Source organism: Cervus elaphus, chromosome 21 (assembly GCF_910594005.1).
Source record: "Cervus elaphus chromosome 21, mCerEla1.1, whole genome shotgun sequence".
NCBI classification, from domain to species: Eukaryota; Metazoa; Chordata; class Mammalia; order Artiodactyla; family Cervidae; genus Cervus; species Cervus elaphus.
The window spans coordinates 81,981,640-82,006,235 of NC_057835.1; the positions used below are offsets into that span (position 1 = coordinate 81,981,640).

General features: G+C 39.1%; 1 protein-coding gene across 2 annotated transcripts in view; it reads left to right on the plus strand.

Moving 5' to 3' along the window:
* Positions 1-24,245, plus strand: part of LOC122679193 (MDM2 binding protein) — a 72,921-nt gene extending 48,676 nt beyond the window's left edge. Inside the window, exons 16-22 of one of the 2 annotated variants that reach the window (XM_043879521.1) lie at positions 3,422-3,577; positions 6,296-6,391; positions 15,282-15,548; positions 17,205-17,445; positions 18,882-18,995; positions 22,386-22,451; positions 23,915-24,245. In XM_043879521.1, the coding sequence (XP_043735456.1) occupies positions 3,422-3,577; positions 6,296-6,391; positions 15,282-15,548; positions 17,205-17,445; positions 18,882-18,995; positions 22,386-22,451; positions 23,915-23,953 (979 nt within the window). In that variant the 3' untranslated portion in view covers positions 23,954-24,245. Of the gene's footprint in view, positions 1-3,421; positions 3,578-6,295; positions 6,392-15,281; positions 15,549-17,204; positions 17,446-18,881; positions 18,996-22,385; positions 22,452-23,914 lie in introns of those variants that run through there. The other variant, XR_006336344.1, reaches the window with a different exon arrangement.
* Positions 24,246-24,596: the final 351 nt, after the last annotated feature.

Consider the following 24,596-nt stretch of genomic DNA (forward strand, 5'->3'; position numbering starts at 1 on the left):
CTCTGCAGCTATAGAGAAAGTCCATGCGGCAGCAAGGACCCAGCACAGTGAGAAAAACAAAGTTTTTGAAGAATGGTTTCATAAAAAATAATAGTAGTCCATCTTTTCATCTTTTCTGCTCTGCCTTCTGGTATATCTCTTTGACCTTTACTTTCATCTTTTCCGGTAAATTTTTGGCAGCCATTTAAAAAATTTCTAATAATTCTTTTTTGTTATCTACCCTTTTTTCATAGCAACCTATTCTTATTAATAATAAGAATTGAGAAGATGCTCTAAGGATATTAACTTATTAATTGGAATTTTCTTTTAACTTGTCTTACCTGTTCTTTAAATGATCCCCTTATCCTTTAGATCTGTTTCATTTGGTCCTCTGTTTCTCTCTTCTGTGTAGTTCTTTAATATCTGGTGGCCCTTGATCACAGCTGAGAATTTATTCCTAGACTGTTTTATGTTGGTCGTTGCATACATTTCTCTCTGTATGTGTGGCTCTGTGCCCTGCCTGCCGCCACCTGAGATTTTCCCGGGAGAAGGGAGGTAGAGGGCACCTGGGGGAGGTAGCGTGGGTGCTTTGCCCATCGCTTAAGTAAAGGGCTCTATTCTGGGGGCTTCACTGCTGCCGGCAGGACAGGCGTCCAGTTCTGTGTCTTCAGAGAGCAGCTTTTCTCTTGGAGGTAAAGCATGAGTCTAAGCTGTGGTGTGGGAGGGTGTTCTAGTAGAGTTCTGAAAGTATATCACCTGTTGGCTGCCAGTTGCCACTCTGAGCTCCAGTTTAGAGTCTGCCTGTGGTTTCATGGAAGAAGAAGACATAGTCTACCTTCTCTATAGGTTTCTTTCTAATTCTTGTGGAGGAGTATTCTAGTTTATTACTGAAATTCATGGAACCCTTTGGTCCACTCCTGTTCCTTCTACTTTTTTTGAGCCCTGTTATAAACTTAGTGCCCCGTACTTCAGCATTGTGATTTTTGTTTTTTTGAGTGGAGAGGTTAATGTGTATGTTTGATGCATCATCTTGAACCAGAAGAAATTTGTTTGTAGTTTAAGTGTAGCTCAAATATCACCTTTCTCTTAAGACTTCTGTAAATGCTGCAGTTAAAAGACTGTTATTACTTCGTTCATGAAACTTATTTTATTGTGCCTTTTCTGCCTCATTCTGCTCTCATTCCTTCCTTTCTCCTACTTTGAGTCATACCTGTACACAGTCATGAACAGTGATTAGGGGTCTATAAATTATGAACAATGAACCTTTTTTAGTACCTCACAGTGATAATTGCAGAGTAAATGCTCAGTACGTATTTGTGGACACTTCAGAATTCTTGGCTGGGAACCAAAGTGACATAGTTTCATAATTTGTTTTATGTTAGATTCAGCTGAAGAATAAAAGACCGTTACAGAGTGACATTCAGAAATTATAAGAATTCGGTGTTATTTATTTATTTGGCTGTGAGTGAAAGTTGCCCAGTTGTGTCTGACTCTTTCTGGCCCCATGGACTGTACAGTCCCTGGATTTTCCAGGCGAGAATCCTGGAGTGGGTAGCCTTTCGCTTCTCCAGGGGATCCCAGCCCAGGGCTCACACCCGGGCCCCCCGCACTGCGGGCAGTCTTCCCAGCTGAGCCGAGGGCAGCCCTTGTTGATGGTGTTGGGTCTCAGGGGCCGGGCGCCGGCTCTCCGTTTGGTGCACGGGCTTCTCAAGGTTTGTCACGCAGGCGAGGCTTGCTGCTCCGTGGCATGTGGGATCTTAGTTCCCTGACCAGGGATCGAACTTGTCTGCCCTGTATTGGAAGGCAGATTCTCAATGACTGGACCACCAGGGAAGTACCAAGAATTTGGTTTCAGACAAACTCAGTCACCTGTTATGTGACTTTGTTGACTCATCTGTAAGATGGAGATAACGAGCCCAGGTCTATTTCAAAGTTGTGAAAATTTAATGAGATAATGTATGAAAAATTACTTTGTAAGCTTGGAAACACAAAAAAGTGTTGTCAGTGTTTCTTGTTTCGTTTTTCACCCAGGATATATCTGGTTGGTAAACTTTATCACAAACTGGGCTTTTAAATTTTTCTGATATTTTTATGTTCTGGGTTCTATGTAAATGCAAAGTATGCATTTCCCCATTGCAACTGGCCTATCAAATGATTGAGAGTAATACTGATTAAGATTTTGTGAGTCACTGTTAGAGAATAGCTATATAGAAATTAAATTCAGCTCATCATGTAGTTCTTGCCCTCCTGGAGTATAGCATTTTGAGTGTTTTCTTGTTTGACTGTTTTTATTAGATATATATTTTCAATTTAAAAATAAAGGGAATGAGAAGAAGAAAGAGACCCTGTTGTCATGTATAGAAATACGTCTTAAGGCCATAATGTCAACATTTTAATTGTACAATTATCAGTAAAAATGCTTGAATGATTAATCAGGAAATAGTTGAATTAATATAAAGTCAGGAAATTAATGTTCTGTGCAGGTATTGAAAGATTTTAATTTTGCTTTGATGACAGTAATAGTATGATTTGTAACTCAGTGCTTGAGAAAACCTGTAGCATTCTCTGAAACTATTTTCTTCTTTCCAGTTTTTAAAAACTGTGGGCTTTTTGGGTTCATAGAGTGATAGAGTAGAATTAGTACCTAATTCAGAGTCAGGCTCATTCTGATTCTGTCATTTTAAAAGTCTTGGCACCGTGGGTCTGTGGGCACTATTGGGTGGTAAGAATAGTGATCGTTTTTTAGGCTTGGTATGGTATGAACTTTACAAAGTTCTTATTTTCAGGTGTTAATTTCATTTTGAGATAAGACCTGTCTTGTCTTTTTCAAGGGGATTTGTGAGGGTTAAGAATATATTGTATGTACTTTGAAAAGTATGAAATCCTGTGTATATTTCAGGTATAATAATAATTTAGTATTTATTCATAATGTCATAATCATGGCTAGCAGAGACTTTGGAGAAATATCTGATTACTATCTCATTTCATGGTTGTGCTGTACGTAATCTTTCAAGTTTATAGAACATTGGAACATTTGGTCTCTGCCTTCAGAATTTACAATATTGTGGGGCTTTGGAACATACAAGAGAGTTTAGATTTAAATTTTATAGAATTGATGACTTCACACTAATAATGATAGTGTGATAGCGTGATAATGATTACATTCATCAATCATGTCAAATATAAAGAATATAATTATGTTTAGTTAAGTAGTAACATTGTTTTGACATGATAACTGCAAGTTTTCCTGTGGCCTACATACAGATTTTTGAAAATATGCTTTGATTCTAAATGATTTGCAAAGCTTTTACTTTTTTTCTTTCTTAAATGTGTTTTGTGTGTGTGTATATTTTTCTGGTTTCTGCTCATAGCAGCTTTTCCTGACCATGGAGAATTCTAATCTGCTTTTAGTAAATCTACATAATTTTTTTTTTTTTCTCAGAACTGGTTCATTACCTCGTTCATCTGAACAATTGCTGGGCCACAAAGAGGGTCCACGGGATTCAGTCACATTATTGGATGCTAAAGAATTGCTTAAATTCTTTACCTCAGACGGGTTACCAATTGGAGATCTTCAGCCTTTACAGATTCAAAAAGGGTAAGTTATAAACTTACAACCTCCAATTAATTTTTTAAGGAATCATTTTAAAAGCACATTGCCTCCTCTCCAGTTGTGTGTTTAGATCTAACATCCAGTTAGATGTTCTCTGCCACTTTGGCAAAATCTACAAGTTTGAGCCTGGTGTTTATCAGCTGTCTTAATTCTCACAGTTTACCTTAGCCTAATATTCTACTGTGTTATAGTATTGAGTATAAAGGAAACAGGAATAATAAAAACCACCTTATAGAAGTGAGCTTCTACTTTGTAGACAGATGGCAATACTTTTTCAGAAAAATTATAATCTGACTTGCAAATATTTTTTAAAATTCTCTTTTCTGTCACTTTCTAGTTTTGATTTTACTACTACCTAATCGTGACATTGTCAGTTATGCCTTAACAGTAGCAAAAGGATAGCCTTTCACCTGAGAAGAATGGGAAAGGGTAGTAAAAATGCTTTTGAAACTATACCAAGTAAAACTCACTGTCAGCTTGAATAATTTACAACTAATTTGACTTCCAAGACAGCTTCCAGTAAGTTGCTAGTTAATAAATTCTGGGTGTTACTGAAGTTAACTTAATTACAGGCAAAATCGTGATATCAAATACTTGTGAGATTTGAATACTTTGTTCACTGCCCCAATTTCTTTTTGTTAATCCATTTTTCTGAGAATCTTCCAAAGGACCTTGAAAATTATAGAACATTTTGATTACTTTTTCAAAGCTTGTTTTGGCAAGTACTGAATTTAAGGGTTGACTTTGGAAAGAATTTATCATGTGCGTGGTCACTAAAGAGAGGGAGATGGGGAGCAACTTAGGAGATATGATGGTCTTAATAGTTCTGAGTTTTAATGACTTAATGATTTTAATGACATAAAAACAGTATAATTTTAGAGTATTTTTCCTTTTCTTATGGCTTTGAGAGATTGATAATCCTTTCTGTGGGAATCAAGAAAGGAAAGAATTATATATACGTTTTCATCTATTTAGTTATTGGATTCCTGTCCTTCCAGATTATTAAGCGTGAACTGGCAGAGTCAGATGGGTTTGCCAAAACTGAATCATGTAGGTTGTGTTCTTTTTGACCAGAATGTCTTTGTAGCTGCAGTGTCAGGGGGGATACTACTAATTCTTCCTGTAGCTTACCAGTGACTTATCTAGGCAAGTTTGATATAATTCCTTGATGTTAGTAAAGAACTGTGTCATTATCAAATATATCTTCTGTTAAAGTTGAAGGATGAGCTTTCCTGGTAATGACTCGAGGACCTGTGGGTTTTTATTAACTGTCTACCAGGGAACCACCTGAAACGCGATATCAAGCAAAGTACAGGAATGACACCTGCATATATAAAGGAAGTGTTAAACATTGACAGAATACATGCTTACTAAAATATTTCCTTTAGAAAGAACAAGGTGTGAGTAAAATGAAACAAAATAGACAGAGTTGCTGGGAGAGATTAAAATAAATGGAAGACGGCAGGGCAAAGGAAAGACGTGGAATGCCAGGCACCTGGATAGTTTCATATCACACGATTATTCACTCAGCTAGTTGGTCATGAAATACTGGGATCATTGCCCTTTATTAGCGTTACTTTATGTGAAACTCTTTAAATGAATGCATTGGAATGTAAATCCTGGTTTTCAGGACTCATTAACTCGCATATGTCTTACATTTTAATGTAATAATTTCAAATGCTTATCTTAGTGCTCTGTAGATAACATTCAGTGTCATGTGGGCGGTTTTTATTGCTAAAGCCAAGGAGGGGGAAGTGTGATACTGAATTTATTCTTGATACTCCACTACCTACTTGTTTTCCTGTTTGCCTTTTGCAAGTCTTCTGAAGTCAAGCCCCTGGTGTCTCCTTCTGCCTATTACCAGCGTAAAAAACTTGTATAATTCTCCCGTCCCCACCTCTAACCTGTTCTGACCTCCAGGAATCATGATGCAGTTCATCAGAACAGCGCCTCCCAACCCAGGCAGAGAAGGAGGGCATTTATTAGAATAACTCAGAACGCTTAAGCTGATTTGCAGCAGCCTCCTCCCGGAGGTTTTGAGGTACCCCTGCAGGTCCTGACTGGAGGGGCCGAGCATCAGTGTTTTATGTAAGTTCACCACAGGACTAGTTCCAGCACACCTGCTGATTGGAACCTGCTTTAGAAGAAGAGCTGAAATCAGCAGTTAGTCTTTATATCTTCTGATATTTAAAAGGTCACTGATTATTAAAATAGGTGTCAAAATGACTATGTTCCCAAGCATAGAAAAATCTGGATTCCCCATGTGGTATAGTAGGAACTAAATACCTCTTTTGTTACTGAGGATTCGAGTTTGACTTTAATTATTCCACTGCAAGAAAAGAATTTAATTGTTAATAAATGCATAAGCATTTTACTACACCAGGAAAAACATATGCTTCAGGAATAATGCTGCTTCTTGAATTTCCCCTACAGATCATGTTCTATACTTGATTTAACCATTTCTCAGAATAGTTTTGTAAAATAAGTAATATTATCATATTTAGAAGCTTGGGACAGAGAAAATGTAAGTTACTAACCCCTAGGCTTAACCTTACTTCATTTTCTTCTTTGGCTTCCTGATGTAATTCAGTTTTTAGTCCCATATAATATCTAGTTATAGAGAAGGAAGTCAGACTTCCTTCCTTAGACAGTTTCTTGAACTTTCTCACCGAATAAATGAAAATGCAAAGCTTTTTATTTCAGGGAGAAAACTTTTGTCCTGACACCAGAACTTAGTCCTCGGAAACTTCGCGGTTTACCTTTTGAAAAAGCTTCAGTATGTCATTATCATGGAATTGAGTGAGTTTTTAATTTTCGTTTTATTCTTCTGTGTGTTCTTAATGTGGCTTATCTTCTGTGACACTGAAGAATGACTGTAACAAACTGACAGAAGTTGAGATAGAGAACCGAAGAGAAAATATGTCAAAAAACCTCAAAAACAAGTGTCACATACACAAATAATTTGTCTTCTATTGGTAAAAAAAGATACTTGTTGATTAATCAGTTTTACATTTAAATGTCCTATTATTAGTTATTGGATATTTTAGTCAGAATTATTTTGGTTCCTACCTTGTATATTGTATTTAGGTGTATATTTACACTACCAGGCACATTGATATTCTCTGGGCATTATAATTGCTCAGAAACTGTTAGATGAAATGTATTCTCACTTGCAATGTGTTAATTGTGTGTACATGTTTACAGAATTTTAATTGACCTGTTTGAATAAAATTTCAAAGGGTTCGCTTACTTAGAATTAGAAGCATTAGCAGGTTCTGAGGTCATGAGTGCATCTACCATTTTCACCGGGACAAGAAAGGAAATGATGGAAATAATATATTTTAGGTTAAATTTGCAAGACCCTAGTGATTCATTTTGCAAACTATTTCACATTCCTAAAGCAAAGCGTTATTTTGTGTTGATTTTCCATAAATGAAAATAGAAAAGGACTTGATTTTACCTTGATCTCTTAGAAGCACATTTATCAGTGAGCAAAAGAGATACACTACTTTGGTTGTCTTGTAAACTTAACCTTTATGTCACACAACTTTAAACCTACTTTACTGATAGCTATTCAGTCAGGGGCTAAAGATACAAAAGACTATAAGACAACTATTTCTGCCCTTAAGAAACATGTGCTCTAGAGGGGAGAAAGAAAGACGTGACTTTAGCAGGATGTATTTTTAGTGTTAAAAATACCAGTATATAACACTGCCCTGTGTATGGAACAAGTAAACACCACAAACTGAGAATTTCAGTGAGTACATCTGAACTAAGTTTGAAGGAATGAAGAGGAAGTTATCTGACCAAAAAGGCAGTATCTATGGGAGGAATGAAAACCACAGTCACAGAAAACTAACCAATCTGATCACATGGACCACAGCTTGTCTAACTCAATGAAACTATGAGCCATTCCATGTCGGGCCACCCAAGACAGACGGGTCATGGTGGAGAGTTCTGACAAAATGTGGTCCACTGGAGAAGGGAATGGCAAACCACTTCAGTATTCTTGCCTTGAGAAGCCCATGAACAGTATGAAAAAGCAAAAAGATAATGACACTGAAAGATGAACTCCCCAGGTTGCTAGGTGGCCTATTGGAGGTGCTACTGGAGATCAGTGGAGAAATAGCTCCAGAGCATGAAGAGGCTAAGCCAAAGCAGAAACAACATCCAATTTTGGATGTGCCTGGTGATGGACGTAAAGTCTGATGCTGTAAAGAGCAATATTGTATAGGAACCTGGAATGTTAGGTCCATGAATCAAAACAAATTGGAAGTGGTCAAACAGGAGATGGCAAGACTAAACATTGACATTTTAGGAATCAGTGAACTAAAATGGACTGGAATGGGTGAATTTAATTCAGATGACCATTATATCTACCTCTGTGGGCAAGAATCCCTTAGAAGAAATGGAGTGACCCTCATAGTCAACAAAAGAGTCTGAAATGCAATACTTGGGTGCAGTCTCAAAAATGAAAGAATGATCTTTGTTCATTTCCAAGGCAAACCATTCAGTATCACAGTAATCCAAGTCTATGCCCTGACCTGTAATGCTGAAGAAGCTGAAGTTGAATGGTTCTATGAAGACCTACAAGACCGTCTGGATCTAACACCCCAAAAAGACGTCCTTTTCATTATAGGGGACTGGAATGCAAAAGTAGGAAGTCAAGAAACACCTGGAGTAACAGGCAGATTTGGTCTTGAAGTACAGAATGAAGGAGAGCAAAGGCTAATAGAGATTTGCTGAGAGAACGCACTGGTCAAAGCAAACACCCTCTTCCAGCAACACAAGAGACAGCTCTACATATGGACATCACTAGATGATCGACACCGAAATCATATTGGTTATATTCTTTGCAGCCAAGATGGAGAAGCTCTATACAGTCAGCAAAAACAAGACCAGGAGCTGACTGTGACTCAGATCATGAACTCCTTATTGCCACATTCAGACTTAAACTGAAGAAAGTAGGGAAAACCACTAGACCATTCAGGTGTGACCTAAATCAAATCCCTTAAGATTATACAGTGGAAGTGACAAATAGATTCAAGGGTTTGATCTGATAGACAGAGTCCCTGAACAACTATGGACAGAGATTCGTGACATTGTAGAGGAGGCCTTACAAATAGCTGAGAAAAGAACAGAAGCCAAAGGCAAAGGAGAAAAGGAAAAATATACCCATTTGAATGCAGAGTTTCAAAAAATGGCAAGGAGAGATAAGAAAGTCTTCCTCAAAGAAATAGAGGAAAAAATAGAATGGGAAAGACTAGAGAGCTTTTCAAGAAAATTAAAGATACCAAGGGAACATTTCATTGCAAAGATGGGCGCCATAAAGGATGGAAATGGTATGGACGTAACAGAAGCAGAAGATATTAAGAAGAGGTGGCAAGAATACAGAGAAGAACTGTACAAAAAAGATCTTCACAACCCAGATAATCACGATGGTGTGATCACTCATCTAGAGCCAGACATCCTGGAATGTGAAGTCAAGTGGGCCTTAGGAACCCTCACAATGAACAAAGCTAGTAGAGGTGATGGAATTCCAATTGAGCTATTTCAAATCCTGAAAGATAATGTTGTGAAAGTGCTGCACTCAATATGCCAGCAAATTTGGAAACCTCAGCAGTGGCCACAGGACTGGAAAAGGTCAGTTTTCATTCCAATCCCAAAGAAAGTCAATGCCAAGGAATGCTCAAACTACCGCACGATTGAACTCATCTTACAGGCTAGCAAAGTAATGCTCAAAATTCTCTAAGCCACACTTCAACAATACATGAACCATGAACTTCCAGATGTTCAAGCTGGTTTTAGAAAAGGCAGAGGAACCAGAGATCAAATTGCCAACATCCGTTGGATCATCAAAAAAGCAAGAGAGTTCCAGTAAAACATCTACTTCTGCTTTATTGACTGCCAAAGCCTTTTTGTGGATCACAACAAACTGTGGAAAATTCTTGGAGAGATGGGAGTTTCAGACCACCTGACCTGCCTCCTGAGAAATCTGTATGCGGGTCAGGAAGCAACAGTTAGAACTGGACATGGACAACAGACTGGTTCCAAATAGGAAAAGGAGTGTGTCAAGACTGTATATAGTCACCCTGCTTATTTAACTTCCATGCAGAGTACATCATGAGAAATGCCGTGCTGAATGAAGCACAAGCTGGAATCAAGCTTGCAGGAGAAATAATAAGCTCAGATATGCAGATGACACCACCCTTATGGCCGAAAGTGAAGAGGAACTAAAGAACCTCTTGATGAAAGTGAAAGAGGAGAGTGAAAAAGTTGGCTTAAAACTCCACATTCAGAAAGCGAAGATCATGGCATCCGGTCCCATCACTTCATGGGAAATAGATGGGGAAACAGTGGAAACGGTGGCTGTCTTTATTTTTCTGGGCTCCAAAATCACTGCAGATGGTGACTGCAGCCATGAAATTAAAAGACACTTGCTCTTTGGAAGAAAAACTATAACCAACATAGACAGCATATTAAAAAAGCAGAGACATTGCGTTGCCAAAAAAGGTCCATCTGTTCAAAACTGTGGTTTTTCCAGTAGTCATGTATGGATGTGAGAGTTGGACTATAAGGAAAGGTGAGCGCTGAAGAATTGATGCTTTTGAACTGTGGTGTTGGAGAAGATTCTTGAGAGTCCCTTGGACTGCAAGGAGATCCAACCAATCCATCCTAAAGGAAATCAGTCCTGAATATTCATTCGAAGGACTGATGCTGAAGCTAAAACTCCATTGCTTTGGCTACCTGATGTGAAGAACTGACTCATTTGAAAAGACCCTGATGCTGGGAAATAATGAAGGCGGGAGGAGAAGGGAATGACAGAGGATGACATGGTTGGATGGCATCACTGACTCGATGGACAAGAGTTTGAGTATACTCCAGGAGTTCGTGATGGACAGGGAAGCCTGGTGTGCTGCAGTCCATGGGGTCGCAAAGAGTCAACACGACTGAACGACTGAACTGATGCGAGGAATGAAGTGCAGTGGTACAGATTCTAGGAAGAGGAAATAACATTTTTGTTTCTGAATAAGACTAAGATGTATAGTGTACTGTATTGATACCAAATCATGAAGATCATTGTTGATGTGGGAGGGAGATTGTTCCTTATCACTGAGGTAGTAGAGGAAACCTTTATTTTTAAAGCATGAATTCATATGCTTGGCTTCTGCCATTGTCAAATCTCGTTGTCCTTTGATAAACTGAGGTGAAGTCTTTCAAAGAAGAGATGTGAAAGGACTGAAATACTGTCAGCACCGTGTGAAAAAGGAGAGTGCGCAAGCTGGCAGCATCTAAGACCATTCGTGCATGCGACAGGAGATGCCTATGACCACACACAGTGAAAGGTGTTTTCTTACCAGTCAGCCTTTTACATTCACATTAAGAATGTAAATTGAAACAACAGTGAGAATCCTTTCTGCCCATAAAATCATATTGGTGGTAAAGCGATATGAGCCAGCCAGCTTGGAGTCTAAATTGTTGCTACCTGTCTGGGAGACTGATCAGTTCAGTTCAGTTGCTCAGTCGTGTCCGACTCTTTGTGACCCCATGAATCGCAGCACACCAGGCCTCCCTGTCCATCACCAACTCCCGGAGTCCACTCAAACCCATGTCCATCAAGTCGGTGATGCCATCAAACCATCTCATCCTCGGTCATCCCCTTCTCCTCCTGCCCCCAGTCCCTCCTAGCATCAGGGTCTTTTCCAGTGAGTCAGCTCTCCACATGAGGTGGCCAAAGTTATTGGAATTTCAGCTTCAACATCAGTCCTTCCAATGAACACCCAGGACTGATCTCCTTTAGGATGGACTGGTGGGATCTCCTTGTAGTCCAAGGGACTCTCGAGAGTCTTCTCCAACACCACAGTTCAAAAACATCAATTCTTTGGTGCTCAGCTTTCTTTATAGTCCAACTCTCACATCCATACGTGACCACTGGAAAAACCATAGCCTTGACTAGATGGACCTTTGTTGGCAAAGTAATGTCTCTGCTTTTTAATATGCTGTCTAGGTTGGTCACAACTTTCCTTCCAAGGAGTAAGTGTCTTTCAATGTCACGGCTGTAGTTACCATCTGCAGTGATTTTGGAGCCCAGAAAAATTAAGTCTGCCACTGTTTCCACTGTTTCCCCATTTATTTGCCATGAAGTGATGGGACCAGAAGCCATGATCTTAGTTTTCTGAATGTTGAGCTTTAAGCCAACTTTTTCACTCTCCTCTTTCACTTTCATCAAGAAGCTCTTTAGTTCTTCTTCACTTTTTGTCATAAGGGTGCTGTCATCTGTATATCTGAGGTTACTGGTATTTCTCCCGGCAATCTTGATTCCAGCTTGTGCTTCCCCCAGCCCAGTGTTTCTCATGATGTACTCTGCATGTAAGTTAAATTAATATTATTAGGGAGAGTGATCAGTAATTTACCAAAAGCCATGCAATTTTTTATAATATCAGATTGATTACCTTTGCTCAATGATAAAATTAGTGTACACACCGAAAGGAATTTTGCATGCATACTTTTCACCGTGTTATTTCAAATAAACATTGGAAGTAATGTGTAACTGTAGGAGCTTGGTACAATAAATTATATTGCATCCATAAATAAAATTCCATGTAGCCACCAGAATAACTAAAATTAAAGACTGATAAGTATTGACAAGTGTATAGAACAATCAGAACTCTTCCACATTATTGGTGGAAGTATAAAATGGTATATTTAGTTCAGAAAAGGATCTTGCAGATTCTTATGAAAGTGAACATAGACCCCATGGCTCAGCATTTCCAATAGTCATTTTCCTAAGAGAAATGAAAATGTAACACTACAGAAACACTTGTAAAAGAACCCACAGAGCAGTTGTATTCATCATAACCCAAACTGGAAATAGCCTTATTTCCATCAATAGGAGGAGAGATCAATAAATAAACTGACGTGCGTACATGACGCAGTGCTACTGAACAGTAACTGGGAGCAACACGTGTACATGGAACAACTCTGAACTTCTGTTTGTGGGGGAAAAAACTGTTGAAATTCGAATTTGAGGAGTTTAAACAATGAAACCCCCTTAAGCAAATGAACATAGCTAGTTGTGACTCCATTTCTTTAAGCCTGGGCCATTGAAGTCAAACTCATGAATGTGCAGGTGAGCACAGTGAATCCATAGACACACTTTTTTCAAGATCTGGGTGTAAACTGTGTGGGCCTGTTCAGTTAAACACAGATTATGTTTCAACTCTAAACAAAGCTCAAGTGAAATTTAAAGTAAATAAGAAACTGCAGAGAGTGCTCTCTCTTCTTACATTGCTGTGACCCTTGGGAGTCCTTGAGCTCTTCCTGTATTCAGGCTTAAAGAGTATTTGAAAGAAATATATAAACTGTTCAAGAGCAAATCAGTGTTTTCCAAAGGCAAAATGACATCTGTCTACTGTTGGCTCGTTTTTCGCATATCTCTCTTATCCTGGAATGTGAGATCCCGTTGATTGTAAGGTGCAGCGTCTCCTGAACAGCACAGTGAATTAAATTCCGCTGTCCAACAGTCTGTCAGGTGGCCACACTGGCCTCTTGTTGCCTTCAGCTTTCTGTCGTCTGTTCAGGATGTTGGGAATTTTTCCAGCGTTCACTGGCATTGCTTGGTGTGTGCTTGGCAGTGTCTTGTCTATTTTGTATTGATACGTTAGTACAGCGGTAGCTTCATCTTCTGAGGTATTTCTCGGGATACAGAAAGCATTTGGCTGTTTTGCAAGAAAATATGGACGTGTACTCGTCCATCCAAGAGTGAGTACTTACTTCATCCAGTGTGCACCCTGCTCCTGCTGCTCTCTTCTGTTCCTTTCATTGACAGAGTCACTTCTTGCCTCACTGCCAAATCAGAGTAAAATCACTTTGAAGACATTTTAAATGGTGATTAAAGTCAACATGGCGGTGCACATAATGCAGTTAAAGGCATGACACTATGAACAGCTGTGATCAAGAGATGTTAAAACTGGAAGGAAAAAATCTGCGTCTTAGAATCAAAATCTTAGAGTAGGAAAAATTGTATTTGGAGTCAAACTGTACATTTTTTCTCTCAGAAATTTCCTGTCGGCTAATCAGGGATTACATTTCCTCTTGCCTACAACTTGTCCTTAGCATTCATGGTTCTTAGTTGTATTCTAGATTCTATCAGTTGCCCAGGATAGAAATAGGACTCGTCAGTAATTCCTAGGGTTGCTGCTGATTTTTAATGAAATGTGTTTTATTTAACAACGGACTAGAGAAAGAATGTTAGAGAGTTGAGAGACCTAAGTTCTAGTCACTTTTGTGCCACAAGTTAACAATGCCAGTTTTCTCCCCTGTTAAATTGTTGGGTTACATCAGGGCTATTTCAGTCCTAGCTTCACTTTAGAATCACCTAGGTAGCTTTAAAAAGATAGTCTGAAAGTCTAACCCCAGACCAGCTGAGTCAGAAACCCTGGGCACTAGCAGCTCATGAACACTCTTCAGGTGATTCCAATGTGCATGTGTGAGTTGACCCCTGAATAATGTGATCCTTATCCTTTACATGAAAGCTAACATACTAGATGGGTTCAGGTCAGACTCTGAGGCCACCCCACGGGGCCTGCTCGCGTTGTTAGCGTACCGTGAGGCTTGCTGAGGTCGAGGAGAAAACCGCTGCGATGGTGATGGCAGCGGCGGCGTGTGTGTGCTGACTGCTCTTCTGGCGGGTTCCAGGCACTGATGCTGACTGCTTGTGTCTGTCGTTCATGGAATCTTCACAATAGCTTTGAGGTGACTGCTGTGAGTCTCATTTTGCAGAGGAGGCAGCAATAGTGTAGATAAAAGTAAGTAGTTTGGCCATGTTCACATGATGGTAGAGGCAGATTTAAATCTGGAGAGTCTGGCTCTCTAGTATATACTCTTAGAAATCAAAATACGTGTCACAAGGGAAAGAGAAAGTCCTTAAAACCCAGGCAATCAGACATTGGGGTCATGATACACTCCTTAAACATTGAACTAAAAGCTTATAGATCCAAAGTTCTGATTTAAGGAACTTCTTAGAATCTACAAGACTTCAGGTAACAGAAAAAGTCTTTGATGTTTGTAGTCCTGTCCTTGTATATGGGACACTGTTTGCATTTCCTTGATACATTGCACAAAGAGAGAAAGTGATCCAGATCCATAGACAGCCAAACTTTGAAGAAAAATTTGTCAGTCAGTCAGTAAGGTGGAAGTGAGTTTCAAAGGGAAATTTCAAAGTGTTCTGAGCTGTGTTTGGTGAGCCAGTTTAGAATGCCTTTATACCCTCCTAATCTTTGTGTTGAAAACAAACTTGCCCTTTCTAACAGAAGTCAGCATTTCACATCATTACGTATCAGCCGTGCTGAGGAATCAGAGGTTGGTAGAGATTTAGAAAGTATCAAAACAGCAACTATATTATTTTGAAAATAAGCCAGAAGATTAACTTAATCTGTTGCCCAGAAACAGTCAAAGAGGAATCAGACTGTACCTCACTTTTTTTTTTTTTAAATCTTTTGCCATGTCATGTAGCAGTCTGGAAAAAACTGAACTTGTGAGGGAAATTGGTTAATCACTCACGCTCCCAACAATTACTAGGAAGTTTTGTAAGAACTTTTTAAGTAAATGTTTTGCTCTTTGCTGGTGGCAGGAAATAGCCCATTGCTGCAGCAGAGTCTTTGATGTTAAAGATCTTTCTCTTGCTCAGGTATTGCTTGGATGACCGGAAGGCATTAGAGAGAGACGGGGGGTTTTCAGAGCTGCAGTCCCGTCTCATTCGTTATGAAACCCGGACCACCTGCACCAGGGGGAGTTCTCCAGGACCCACCGTGCTCAGCCCCCTTCCATCTCCTGCAGTTTTGTCAGAGCCCACGAGTGTCCCTGACGGCGAAGCTCTGCAGGGGGAGCTCCGGACTGACGTCTCCCGAGTGAAAAGGAGATCACAAGACCTGAATTGCCTTTATCCCCGCAAAAGGTGATATATGAAGTGCATAAGAATAGTATCTTGATGGAAAGTGTTTTAGTCTTAGGGTAATTTTTTTTTCATATTAATCATTCATATTTTTTAAGTTGCTTTCTGTGTAGATTTTAGAGTAACACTTTCATACCAGGAGTTTGTTTCTGCTGTGAGCAGTTGATGATTATGCTTACAAGTTATAAAAAAAAATGACTTGGGGAAAAACACATTCTTTCTGGCTTTATAATGCTAATATACAGTCCATTGGCACAAGGGATTGTCAAGTTTTTAAACCATGGAACACTGGCGATCTTCTCCATAGATTGAGCAGTTGAGACGCTCTGTTGAAGAGGATATTGAGGGGTGCGGTTTTTCTGCCTCCTCCCACTGTCTGCTACCTGCACTGGGCCCTTGAACAAGGGGCTTCAGGACTGTGGTTTATGATTGAATCCGGGCCTCGGCAGTGAAAGCACGGAGTCCTAACCACTGGTACCGTTTTAAAACAACTTGTTTCATATAAAATACAGCTTTAAAGCCTACATAATAATACTATAAAAATGAGATTATTCTAGCTACTTTATTTGCTAGCTAAATATCCAAATACTTGAACAAAAATTAGAAGCTCATGAAATAAGCAGTCTAATTTCTATTGAATTTATATATCTTTGGAACTTTTGTCAAATTTAGGTCTTTGGCACCTAAAACAAACCTTAAATTCTTATCATATGTAAGCCTTTCAAAAAGTATCAAATATCTTAAAGTGAAGCTGTCAAGTCTTCTTTTAAACAGTTACAAGTGTTAAGGATTCCCTGGTGGTCCAGTGGTTGAGACTCCACACTTCTGTGCGGGGGGCGCAGCTTTAGTCCTGCACTAAGCTAGCATGTCAGGCAGTGTAGAAAAAAATCTGTATATATTAGAATACTGTTAACCTGATATGAAATAACTAAATTATTGTTATAAGGACTTTACAAATTCATGATACTTTTTTCACCTGATAAAACTAAAAAGCAAACCCATTAGCATTTAGGATACTGTGTTTTTTAGTAATTTTTTTATTTCTGACTGTGATTGATCTCTATGTGTTCTAGAAAAGAGTAACACTTTTTCCTATAGGTTAGCAGAATTGAAGAGTCTGAGACCCTTTCTTAGAAAAATAAATTTAAACATCTTAACAAAAATCGAAACAAAAGTCACTTTTATAGTGTTATTTCTTTTTGTCTTAACAACTTACTTATCTTGTACAGGTAGTTGCATGGCCACAACAAGCACGATTATTAGGGTTTCTTTATCAAAATTAACGTAATAGGAAAGTGTAATTATTTAACAGATGAGTGCTAGGTCTGTGAGCAGTGCTGCCTGGAGGGCCGTCTCTGGTTTATGTGAGGAATTGTAAGCTGGCAGGGAGGGAGACAGCAGTATCGCTTGTTGCTTTTGCTCTGAGCTGAAATGCCAGAATATCACTCACTGCCTTCTCTGTTCTCGTTTCTCATTTGAAGAACTGAAGGAGCAAGTGTGTGATGCCATGTTGCTTGCTTATTCAAGGCAGTAGTAGCGAGACACCGTTTGCTCTCCCGGGGTTTACATGTCGATGGTTACAGCTGTAGTGTTGAGGGCAGAACGTGAACGTGATTGGTGATTCCCTTAATCTGTGTTTTGGTCTTTCCCCTGCAACAGACTTGTGAGATCTGGAAGTTCAGATTCTCTTCTTTCTCAGACAAGTGGCAGTGCTCGCCATCACCATGAGGTCCCATCCAGAAAACCGCGGGCAGAGCGACCGTTAGCTGTGACATGTCCCTCTGCTTTGAGCAGTGAAATTCCCGGAGTCACTGCCAAGGCCCGTTCAGGTCAAAAAGCTGTGCGTGGATCAGAAACAGCAAGGCCCGCGAAAGAATCCCGATCACAGAAGCACACGCGGGTAGAGATCTGCTTCCTGCCTGTCTCAGTTCTGCACTGGGAGACACGTCCTTATTTGATTCGTTTCAAATGTTTGTCAAAAAAGTTTATGAATGAAATGAAGTGGTCTGTAATTTACTTTAAAATCATACCAAGGAGTTCCCTGGTGGCCTTTTGGGGAGGATTCCAGGCTTTCGTTGCTGTGGCCCAGATTCAGTCCTTGGTTGGGAACTGAGTTCCTGCCCCGTGGTGCAGCCAGAATAGTAATAATAATAGTTCAGTGAAAGAAGGGTAATGGGAACGTGCAAGTGAGGATGTGAAGGAGCAGAAGGAGCCCCAGAGGGATCCCCCTTGTATATATTTATAGATGTAACCAGCTCTTATACACAGTCCTCATATATATAACCAGCTCTTGCACATAGTCCTCATATATATAACCAGCTCTTACACATAGTCCTCATATATATAACCAGCTCTTACACATAGTCCTCATATATATAACCAGCTCTTATGCATAGTTCTCATATATATATATTTATATATATGTAGCCAACTCTTATATAAATACTCATCATATATATAGAACCAGCTCTTATATATAGTCCTCATATATTTGTATTTATATATATATATAGCCAGCTCTTATATATAGTCCTCATATATGTAGAACCAGCTCCTGAATACATAGTCCTCATAGATATATATATAGCCACCTCTTTTATAAAGTTCTCGTATATATAACCAGCTCTTACATATAGTTCTCATACATATGTATATATATATAGCCAACTCTTATATAAATAGTCCTCATATATATATGATCACCTCTTATACATAGTCCTCATATATATATATATAGCCAGGTCTTATATATAGTCCTCATATATATATATTTATATATGTATATAGCCAGCTCTTATATATAGTTCATATATATATTTATAATTTATATATACATAATTTATATAAAATATATAATTACAATCATAATTATATTTGTTTATATATTAATATATTTATATATAAATATGATTTATATATATATATAACCAGCTCTTATATGTAGTCCTGATATATATATATATATAGAGAGAGAGAAGGATTTGTTACAAAATATTCTCTTTATAGTGTTTGAAATTTTCCATAATAAAAAATAAGGACACACCTGTATATACACATCCCTGCTGTGTGCACCGTTCCCATCCTGATGCAGATGTAAAACTTAGCACATGAGCTCCTCCCTTCGGATGCTTGAGTCCTCTCTGCCTGACAGATGCTCTGTGACGCCTGAGTGTGTCACTGTTTCAAATCTCTCCTCAGTGGTTTGGTCTTAATGAGCTTATCTATCTTTAGCATAGCTACATGGCTGTGTGATTTACAGAACTCGGCTCTAAAGCTGAAATAATATGTTTGTGCCTCCTCCAAGAAATATTAGTCATATGTTATGTTCTGTTCAAGATGCTGAAAGAAGTAGTTGCTGAGGCCCTGAGGAAGCACAGGGTTACGGAGGCTCACGAGTGTTTTGCTGCCTGCAGCCAGCGTCTCTTTGAGATCTCCAAGTTCTACCTAAAGGTATGGTGTTGGCAAAATCCAGGCCAAGTTCTAATGTTCCTCTTTGACTCAAGATAATATTAACTGAGTATTTTTTACACTGACAACTTATTGCCACATTTTTTAATGGAGGTAGAAAAATTGGAGTCAAAATATTTTATGGTTGATGTTAGTTCTCGTATATAGAGAACTATACCTTAACTGATACTCTCAGTGTTTCCCTAACAGCTCATTGACTTAAGTTGATAATAGGCTTCAGCTTATTTTATTTAATGTACTCAGGTAATTTTAGTATATAGTGAAGCTACCTGATGGAGTATCAAAACATCCAGTTTCTAATTCTGGATCCACTAATAGCTTGTTGTAGGACGGACAAACCGTCCTTTCAGAGAGCTGTTTTGTAAAACTTAGGTGGTGTTAGATTTGCTCCAGTTTTCCGTTTCTGACTTGAGTCACAGTTTTACATGGGTTTTTGATTAAAACTGCAGATGGACCACAGATGAAACACATTCAGTTCCCTTGTAAAATCTCTCAAGAAAGACAGTATTGAAAGTACAAAAGCCAAGAAAAGAAGAAAGGAAAAACGTAGCGGTGTTTCCATACGTTGTGGGAGCAGGAAGCATGTGGAAGCGTGGGGTGGCTGAGCGGCAGTGGCAGCCTCGATGCCTGCCTGGGGCTGAGAGTCCAGACCCAGCACGGTCTCGGACCTGCTCGGAGCCTGGGGGCACCAGGTGTCGTGGAAGGCAGGGGCAGAGTGCCGTGAAAAGCGGGAGTTAGAGAGAGGTCCGCAGAGAGAACGGGGAGCCTTCAACCTGCTCTGCACATCTTTCCCCACGTTCGCTGCAGATGGCTGTATTACCCACGGCTTTGCTCTCCTGTGACAGTGCAGGAAATAGTCTCTGGAGGAGAAACGCATGGGAGGCCGCAGTGAAAAGGCCAACGACCTCTTATTCCCCTACCTTATAAGGGTGCCAGTGGATAAGCTCTGCACACACAGAACTTCCAGTGAGATTTTTATTGTCTCATTTTAAAATATGACTGGACAGGGACGTCCCTGGAAGCCCGGTGGCTGAGACTCTGTGCTTCTGCTCCAGGGGGCATGGGTTCGATCCCTGGATGGGAAACTAAGACCCCACGTGATGTGTGCTGCAGCAGAAGCAATTTTAAAATGTCTGTGTGACCAGACAGCCAAGGCTCAGCAGAGTTCTGAGGAAAGCTTCTGACAGAGCAGACGTCAGAACATAAAGGAGCAAAGGGGACTCGGGAGGAGCAGAAACCTGAAGAGAACGTCATAAAAACTGGGTATCTCAGGAAGAAGACAATCGCATGTACAAAACCAGAATGTGATGCTGTTTCCAAAAACTATAGAACATGAAATCGCCTTAAGGATACAGTAAAATCACAGTAATTGTCAACCATGAGAGTAAGAAATTTGCCAGAAATTAGTATTGCTGACAAAACTGAGGACAAAAACATTAAACATGAGGTAAGAAAATGGGGGAATTATCTGAAAGATCCATTATGCTCATAATAGAGATGAGAGGAGAGAAAACCTTCAAAAATATACCAGACATTCCAGACCGGAGGATGCAAAGCTCCAGCTGGAAAGGGCACACAGCTCGTCCCGCCTGGTGGCTGGCAGCTCTGCAAGCCCCGTCACTGTGGAAGATCCCATCTCCTGGGGGAGAGAGCATTCCGTGAGAGGTTCCCAGGACAGGAGTGGTTGAGATAAAGATTCAAGGATAAGGTTGCCTTGGACTTTTCTAGTAGCCTGTATGCCAGATGGTAGAGCATCATCTTCACATTCTGAAGGAAAGTGAGTTACCTGGTATTTTTATATCTGGCCCAGAAGTCAGTCACAGGGCTTCTCCAGGGGCTCAGACAGTGCAGGAGACCCAGTTTCAGTCCCTGGGTTGGGAAGATCCCCTGGAGAAGGGAATGGCATCCCACTCTGGTGTTCTTGCCTGGAGAGTTCCATGGACAGAGGGGCCTGGTGAGCTGCAGTCCATGGGGTCGCAAAGAGTCGGACACAACTGAGTGACTAACACACATAGAAGTCAGTCAAGTATGAAGATTCAATAGAGATACTTTCAGACATAAAAGGTCTGAAAATCTTATCACTCGTGTACCCTTTTGATGAATTTGTGAGAAGATGAAATTCAGTAGAACAAGGGGCTGAATCAAGAAATAAAAAAAAAACTACGCAGATGGGGAAGGTGTGTCCCACTGGCAACCAGGTCCAGGAAGTAGCTGGACCAAACTGTAGCAGGCTGCGGGAGAAGGGGCTCCAGTTTTTAAAGAATGCAGTTAAGAAAACCAACGCAGAAACGAAAAAGCTGAAAGGGGAGATTATCCGGTATCCGAGAGTTTGAAGACCTTTGCTGTCCATTTAATCAGTCTTTAATCAGAGTTGTGGGGGTGGGGGGAAAGCTAAGCAAATACAGTTCAACCACAGGATAAACAAAACATTAGGTTAAAGAGAAATTATAACCATAATATGTTACTTAGCTTGGGAGTAAACTTTATTTGCTTAAGTATAAAATGCAAACATTGACTGTTTACTAATTTAAAAAAAATTGTGGTGCAGCTGTTCCTGAGAGGAAGCAGAGGGAAGTGGGAGGATTCAGAGACCTGAGTCCAGCGTAACATCTGGACTGTACACTGTCTGAAACTGTAAACACACAGTAGCAGTAATAAGCTATTGTTCAGAGACAGGAAGGTGCAAATAAGAGAAGCAGGAGAAAGAAGGGAAGTGGCTCCTTCGATGGAGCGTAACTGGGAAGCACAGCAGAGGACAGCTTTTTGTTTAATACAAGTGAATTTTTTAAATTTTATGATTTAATTTGTTATAGGTCATTAACTTTTTAAAAGTCAGAGACTTCAGTTTTATGTCCGGTGTCATGCCCTCTGTCTGTGGAGTGAAATAGCCAGTAAGAAGGGAGAGGTGAAAGCTGTTTTATCTGAAAAATAAACATAAATTGTATATCCATCTCCTGAGCAGTGAAGCATTAGTGGGTACACATCACCAACGACGGAGAAGGAAATGGCAGCCCACTGCAGTGAACTCTCCAGGAAAACCCTGTGGGCAGTGGAGTCTGGGCTGCAGTCCATGGCGTTGCAGAGTCAGACACGCCTGAGCCGTGTGCATGGCTGAGGATGGGCATGGGTCTGGCTGCTGCTGTTGGGTTTATGAGCTCAGAGCAGCATGGACTTATGTACAGACGGGTGTATTTTGGCTAGAGAACTTTGACCTTCCAGGATGTAATTAAATGATAATCTCTTACTGTGATTTCTCCCTCTCCACATTGATCATTATAGAATGATTTAGGATCATGTCAGGTTTATTTAATAATGACTTGTTCTTTATAATTTAATGAACAGATTTGAAATGCTCTGTTTTGTTATGTTTAGGATCTTAAAACTTCAAGGGGTCTATTTGAAGAAATGAAGAAAACAACAAACAACAATGTTGTACAGGTAAATGTTCCTGTGAAAGTACATTCAGTTAAGTTGCTGTTTTGTTTCCGGGTAGCTAGGAGGCTATAATATAAGCAGTGAGAATTAGCGAGTGGTCTTTTCCACTGTGTCCCTGTGACCACTCATTAAAATAGTTGATAATGGACTTACGTAAGTAGGGTCTTTAGTAGTATTTAAGAGATTTCTCTTTTAACAAAAGAGCTTCTAAATTAATGTTCAGAAAGAAAAAGAATAATCCAAAGAGCTGGAAAAATTAATCCATTTTGATTAGCTGTTTTCAAAGCTTGGTTTAGTTCTATTTTTAGTGATCCTTTAAAAACATATTTTCAAATAAAGGTGAGAAAATAGAGCAGTAGCTTCATTTTGTCCAGTGAGAAACACCATCATTGTATTCTGCAACATAAGTTCACCAAAAAATGTTCTTTAGCAAGAAAATAAAATGTGTGATTTTTTTTCTGTTTAAAAATTCTTAGAACATTACAGCATACTAACACATATATATGGAATTTAGAAAGAAGGTAACGATAACCCTATATGCAAAACGGAAAAAGAGACACAGAAATACAGAACAGACTTTTGAACTCTGTGGGAGAATGTGAGGGTGGGATATTTCAAAAGAACAGCATGTATACTATTTATGGTGAAACAGATCACCAGCCCAGGTGGGATGCATGAGACAAATGCTCGGGCCTGGTGCACTGGCAAGACCCAGAGGAATCGGGTGGAGAGGGAGGTGGGAGGGGGGATCAGGATGGGGAATACGTGTAAATCTATGGCTGATTCATATCAATGTATGACAAAAAAATAAATAAATAAAAATTAAAAAAAATAAAATAAAAATAAAAAAATAAAAATTCTTGATATAATATGTAAATACATATGGAAAGAAACACAATTAAAAAAGAAAGAATTTTAAAAGAGATAATCCTTGGGATCACTATTTAGGCTGAGAAATAAAACATTTCAGGAACCCTGGAAGCCCCAAAGTCTCTTCCCCACCATATCCTACTCCATCACCTCTAGAGGTAAATGCTATATTGATTTTTTTGTGTTTGATAATCTTTTAATTTTTTAAAATTAAAATATAGTTAAAAAAATATATATAGTTGATGTATAATATTATATAGGTTACAGGTGTACAATACAGTGATTCACAGTTTTTAAAGGTTATACTCCACTTACAGTTACTGTAAAATTTTGGCTATATGCCCTGTGCAGTACAGGGCATCCTTGTAGCTTATTTTATACGTAACAGTTTGTGCTTCTTAATGTCCTACTTCTGTATTGCCTCTCCCCTCCCCCTCCCCACTAGTAAAGAGTATTTTTTAGATAAAATTATTTTGAAGAGTCTGATGTGTTATTTTTTGTCTTAAATTTTCTGCCATACTCTTTTAAACAATGTATTTGTCTGTTGCTTTTGTTTTCAAAAGAATGTACCATAATCATATTTTTTCTCCCCGTAGGTGATTGAATGGGTGTTAGAAAGAGCAAGCAAGAAATAACACAGAATCATTCCCTTTTGATGATTATAAATTGGATGGAGCTCTTCTTTAGTTTGACAATTACAAATTTCAAACTTTATTCAAAGAATTAATGTTTCATTTCTAAGGAATTTCATAAATACCCTGTATTTATATAGTTTTAACGTTGCTCAGTTAATGTAATTTTAATTTGTATACTTATAATTTTACTATATTTTAATTTTTAAAGTTAATATTTTTATATATGTTTAAAAATTTTACTCTTGGTTATTTAATTATTTCAATAAATAGAAAAAGATATTTCTTTACCTCTTGGTAAATGTCTTTGTTGTTAGGTGTATTTAAACTGCTGAGCCTTAAGTAAGACGTCGCCAGTGGCTTTTCTCATGTGTTACAGCGGCTTGATTTACTGGATGACCCTTGGTTTAGAAAATATTGGCAAAAAAATTCATATACTTAGTCATGTTCCCTTACCCCTGCCCGGGAGCCACCATTGTTGGAGCTATTTATGTTTATTTGGGATGAAAAAAAGAGCAAAAATTGTGAAAATAAGACATAGTGGAAATGACTTAAGTACCTACTCCCAGAAAAAAAAACATCTTTTCCCATGACAGAGTAAATTTGGAAAATGTGCAAAATACTAAGGAGAATGGAAAAAATTCCA